Below are 6,054 nucleotides of genomic sequence, written 5' to 3' on the forward strand. Positions count from 1 at the left end.
CAGAAGGGTTATCTTGTTAATTGAATTCCGAAAGCGACCGGATCAACATCACCGCTCTCATCCAATCAAAAACACAAATTGAAAGATGGAAAGAGAGGGGGATGGCGACACCATGAGCAAGCAAGAAACCAACCGGAGAGAGAGGGAACGGCGGGCCCCACAGGAGGAGAGAACACGCCAATGGCCACTTGGTGAAGGAGAAGACGCTGCACTTCTTCGTCTCCCTCTCTCTCTCTCTCTCTCTCTCTATCTCTGCAGAAAACGTCCTTTTCCAAGGTCGCTGTAACCTCCCCCTCCTGCTCCTCCTCCTTCCTTCCTTCCTTCCTTCCTTCTTCATCTCTCCGTCATTCGGAGGCTCGCCAAGTGAACAACAACCGGAAGGATCTCCCCCGCAGGTACCTCCTCCTCCTCCTCCCTCTTCTTCTTCATCTTCTTCTGCGTCGTTCGCTTCTTGGTGTGCGTTCGGTGCGCCGTGCGCGTGAGCTGACGTAGATCTTCTGTCCTCGTGGAGATCTGCCGGCCGCGGTTAGGGCTCGTCGGTCGAGGCGATGGCGTCGAAGCGGATCTTGAAGGAGCTCAAGGATCTCCAGAAGGATCCTCCCACCTCCTGCAGCGCCGGTAACTCTCTCTCTCTCTTTCCCCCCCCCTCCCCGATTCGGTTCGCCTCCATTGTAGTCGTGTGTCCTGTGCTCGTCCCTCGCGATCCGGTGCGTCCGTCTTGCTGATTTGCGTACGAGCGAGGTTGGTGACCGCGCGTTGGGACGGGTTCCAGTGACTTGGTTTAGCTCGAAATGAGGTCGGGTTTACTTGCTGCGCGTGTTTTCTTAGGCGCGTGCTACGGAAGCGTCTGTCGTTTCGTGTTCAACCAGCTCTGCTGATGCATGCTCGTTGGCTGTGCAAAGCTTAGATTGCAGCGTTCGCTGTTTGAGTGCGCGAGATTGCGATCCGTACTGTGTGTTACTCATTCGGTCGTCTTTTATGGCAGGTGCTCGCCCGGGAGTTTTCATTTCTAGAGGGAGGGATGAGATGTAGCAGAGTAAAACCTTGTTAACTTTAGGCAGTTTTTATGCTGGCAGGAGGAAATATTAGTTGCAGAGATTAGCTCTGTTTAGATTTGTACTCAGGGAAATGATTGTTAAGCTGCGTTGACATTATTCTTTCATTAATGAAATCACCGTGAGCTGAAAAATTACAACCCCATATAGATATTTGGTCATCACTTAGTTGTACTTCCATAATATACTAGTTGGGTTACATAGCACATACACCAAGAGCTAAGCTCCTGCATGGGCTTCAAAACATCGCATTCTAGATGATCTCCTGCGGCTTTTGCTTCATGCAGGCTCCGCCCTTAAATGGTGGAGGAAGTAGCTATGCTTGGTTGCTCTGTTTCCCTTCCCATGTGTAGTCGAGCAAGATGAAAAGCAAACTACACACATCCTGCTTTTGTGACTGAGAATGGTTAGCAATCATATTATGTTGTGACTTAGAATTTCACCGACGTGCAGCCATAAGAGCACAGTGATAATGACCGTGCTAACCGCGCAATCAAATTCTAGATGTTGGTACACTTTTTTGGTCAAATTGCCTCTCGATTGATATTTAATGGCAGTCCTTTGGCATATTTCTAAACTCACTGTTTTTGTAAATATTAAGCAGTTTCTTGAAGTGAAATTACACAAAATGCTTCGTTTTTTTTAATTTGGGAAAGTGATGTCTGCACCCTGGTCCATGGTGGTGTTATTGTCCTTCTGTGGCATTATGCGTTTCTTATTTTGAAAATAAGCTGATTTTATTTGGCTGTTATACTATTAGATTGAACTTCCAATCTCTCGCCCCCAACTGTGTCCTCCATCCACTCTTATTGTCCTTCTGAGGCTTTTATTGGTTGCAAGAATTAGGGAAACGGCAATATGAGTTAAGTGTGATGAAACGTGAAATTTGCCACAGTTTTAATGAAGAACTCTGAAGAAGTTGGACAAACACGTTAAGCTAAGTTTAACGAAAGATAATCAACCTCCTGTTTAAACTATATGAATGCCGGTTTCATAAGTATAGGGAAGCCTATGCTTTGCATCTTGTTATGGAGCATCCCATATTTTCAGGAATCACACTTTATACCATAGGATAAATTGGTGTTAACTGTCTTTTTCTAGAATAGCAAAATTGCTTGTTTTTCTTCATCTATGTCATTGGTGGACACCTGAAAAAGTAAATGAAGGGGAGAAAAAGAGAGTAGATGTCACGAAAGATTGCATATTTGTTTGTGACTGAGTCTAGCCAAAAGAATCCCTTGCATAGGTGGCAATTATGGTTCTCCACTAGATTGATGCAATGTGTATTACTTTGGCTAATGGATAGCTGAGTATCATGAACAAATGGTGCCCGAGTTTCGCTCCGCGTGAAGATATGAAGTGTATTTTTTGAAGTGGTGATGCGAACTGTGATTATATAGACTACAATGTATAAGTTGTAATTGGATGTGAAAGGCTTCAGAATCATTTGATTCCCATACCAATGTAAGTTCTGTTTGATCTTTTAGGTGATTCATAAAACAACCCAATTCAGCCCCTCAGCTTTCCCTTGGCTTCTTGTTTAAAATTCCTGGGAACGGCAATTGACATTAATTGCTTTTGCCTTTTGGCTTTGTTTTGTCAAGTTTTTTGTGTTTCTAGATGTGTTACTTCTCAGTAATTCTACTTCCCATTTTTTGCAACATTTTGGCATTGCTGGTTCTCGTAAATATTTTTTTTCGTAATCCTACTACTTGGTACATTTTGTCTATGAATCTTTAAGTGATTTTTATATTCTGCGTTATCATTTGTTTTCCTTTAGGCCCAGTTGCTGAAGACATGTTTCACTGGCAAGCGACAATTATGGGTCCGCCAGACAGTCCATATGCCGGGGGAGTCTTTCTTGTTACAATTCACTTTCCACCAGACTACCCATTTAAACCACCAAAGGTATTGAAGGATGACCTAGCTGAAAGTTGTGATTCATTACCATGTTGCTATCTTCCTTTTGGGCCTTCGCCATCTCATTCTTCCTGTAATTACCTAATCTTGCCTTAGATGTTTTCCTTTGTCAATCAAAAGTTCTGTCTCCAATGCTTTGAAAGGATTTGATCAGATAGCTGAGCCACCTGACATATCTTGTCTCTTACCCTGTTGCTCTCTTCCATTTGGGCCTTCACCTTCATTCTTCCTGTAATTACCTTTTCTTTAGATGTTGTCTTTTTGTCAATTAAAAGTTCTGTCTCCAAAGCTTTGGAACTATCTGACCGCCATCTGACAAGTCTTGGCTCTTACTAAATTCTTGAACTACTTCCTCTTTCATGTCGTGATTATAAGTTTGTGCAATTTGTTACGTACTATTATGTTAGTGTAGACTAGTCTAACAGGAACTACACCCACTTAGTTTTTGCTGCTGCCACTGCTAGTACAATTTCTGTCAAGATTTTCTTAATTTTTTCATCAAGTTTGTTGCTTAACAGTTCCTTGGTTTTCACAGGTTGCATTCAGGACAAAAGTCTTTCACCCCAATATCAACAGTAACGGTAGCATTTGCCTTGACATATTGAAGGAGCAGTGGAGCCCTGCCCTCACCATTTCGAAGGTAGAACCTTTATAAACTCTCGAGCTGTGTTATTTAATCTTTTTGGATGGTAGAATCAATTAGGGGCCATTACAATGTAGAAAAATGTTGTTGCCCACTTCATATGAATGTCTAGTGGGGCTGGAACGGTCTCCTAGTTAAGGTAAATTTGAGGTGTTGAAGTACTGCTATTGTTCACCTATGACTTGAAAACAAGCTGGTTTGAGATGATGCATTTCTAGCCTTGGTTCCCTTGTACTTTGAATGTAATTCTTGCCTCGTATATACTTGAAAAACAATTTTATCAAACTACAACTTAGTTCATGGAAACTGCATCATTACCTGATGGCCAAACACTAGTTTCATGGTACTTTGTTCAAGACTTCCCCTACGGACCTCAATAGTTTTGTCAAAGACTTAAGACTAGTCTCAAGCAATTGGTTTATTCTCTTCAAGGAAGTTGGTCGGAGAAAATTTATACAGATTTCTCTTATAATTATCATAAATGTTGCTTTGCATCCTAGAATGTCATAATTTGTTTGGTTCTATATGTTAAAGAAGTGTTAACATTGCATTCTTGTGATTGCTATCCGTTGTTGTGACCTCTATGGCGGGGTGGATAAAGGTTCTTACTTCTGATTTCCAGGTGTTGCTCTCAATCTGTTCTCTATTGACGGACCCAAATCCCGATGACCCTCTGGTACCAGAAATCGCGCACATGTATAAGACCGACAGGGCGAAGTACGAGGCCACCGCCAGAAGCTGGACTCAGAAGTATGCGATGGCCTAGGATGTCACCGTGCGTGATTTGGGGAGGGTTTGGTGTCTCTGTGACTTTGGTCTTGCAATCTATGTGTTAGTGAAAGACGGTGATTCATCTTCGTCCCTAGACCAAAACGAACGAAAGTCCGAAAAATTACCCTCCCGAGAAACACGTGCTCTGCCGCTTTCCAATTGTTTGTATGTTAAATAAGTATTTCGAACTGTGGATACTTGTCCCTTAAAGTGATTAAGTTAAATTGTGATTAATTTTTTTTTAGTCTAAATAACTATTCACTTCATGCTCGAAAAGTGCAATTGGAATTTGGTCATTTATTTCCTGGACGTGAACTGGCTTCCCGATCACTGCTTAATATATAAGCTCAGGCTTTATAAATTACCGAGGAAAAATTGTTCATTTATAGCTATTAGAAATATTGCCTGACTGGTATGACACTGACAGGATACTTGCTGCGTGACAATTACAACGAAATGTGATGTTATATGAATAGTGTGATCTCATTCAAAGCAATCAGACATTATCATGTGCTCTCTCTGAGGTCTGAGCTCGCGGCTTTATCTTTTCTGTTGCCAGTTTCCTGCCGAGCAAATTTGACTAAAAAGTCCTAAGTAAAATGAAAAGGAAGAGCCAATCGACAAATGATAAGCAGATATCGATTTGAAAATGCGAACTCTTTGGAGAAGTGGGATGCGAGAAAATAGACTCGGGTGGAAGAATATGCTCGAACGACATTGTTTGCAAATGTACATATTACTGCAGAAGCTTCATGCGATTTAATCAGCGGATCCTCTGTATCTTCCCATGGGGCTTATAGGTTCGAATCGTTCAATGCACTTATCTGAATCGGAGGGCAAAGGAAACGTGCCTGCTGCCCCAGCGGGCTTGGTCACAAAAGAAGGAACGGTGGTGTCATTGCTCTGATCTCGTCTAACTTTCTGACCGCAAGAGAAAACTGAGGTCGGAGCTCGTGAGACCCATAGCTAATCTCGCGAGGATTTGCATTTTCAGTATGCGCTAGAGAAACTAACTGGACATCATGGGGCCAACAAGGATCATATCTTCACTTCTAATTTTTCATTACTTGGGCCTCAACGGATGTTTCCTCTGTAGTTTCCTTTCTAAATTTGCCAAGAAGATCTAGCGCCACTTTGAATGAGTTCTTGGGGTTTGGTGAGACATTCGGGCATTTAAGACTGGGATCGAATTAAAGGCGGGTCTGCCTATTTCGAAAACGCGACGAATTTCTTTGCGTGCTCTCCGCAGAAAAGTAGACACGAAAAATTCATTACAGACATCACAGTAGAGCTACAAAGCCCAATGTCTAAGGCCGCAGCTCCATAACAATAAACTCAATTATTCAATCTCAAAATCTGTCATCTGACACACTGTCCTTTTTGGAGCTCGCATTAGGCTATTCAAAGCTATAAAATAGGTCGTCTTCCTGCCAAACTGAATCCTACGCCTAGTGGTGTTCTGCTACGATACTTGGAGAATCTGTCTGTCCAATCAATCGCTCTTGGCGGCAGCCACGTTTGACGTCCTTGAAAGCATGTTAGGTTCGCCTAAGGTGGTTGTTCTTTTCCTCCACCTTTTTCCTTCGGGAACTATGATTTACTTTTTTTTCAAAATTGAGTTGGGCCTCGTGTGATCGAGGCCTAATTGTACGTAGTGGTTTCCAA

The 6,054-nt window shown here is 42.5% G+C and overlaps 1 protein-coding gene across 1 annotated transcript; it reads left to right on the forward strand.

Annotated features, from left to right (window-relative positions):
* Positions 1–217: 217 nt before the first annotated feature.
* LOC104443966 (ubiquitin-conjugating enzyme E2 28) lies at positions 218–4,655 on the forward strand. Its single transcript, XM_010057531.3, has 5 exons — positions 218–395; positions 512–618; positions 2,836–2,963; positions 3,511–3,615; positions 4,241–4,655. Exons 2-5 carry the CDS (start codon positions 549–551, stop codon positions 4,382–4,384), a joined length of 447 nt encoding a protein of 148 aa, XP_010055833.1. The 5' UTR covers positions 218–395; positions 512–548; the 3' UTR covers positions 4,385–4,655.
* The last annotated feature ends 1,399 nt before the right edge of the window (positions 4,656–6,054 follow it).

The sequence above is a fragment of the Eucalyptus grandis genome, chromosome 5 (assembly GCF_016545825.1).
Source record: "Eucalyptus grandis isolate ANBG69807.140 chromosome 5, ASM1654582v1, whole genome shotgun sequence".
NCBI classification, from domain to species: domain Eukaryota; kingdom Viridiplantae; phylum Streptophyta; class Magnoliopsida; order Myrtales; family Myrtaceae; genus Eucalyptus; species Eucalyptus grandis.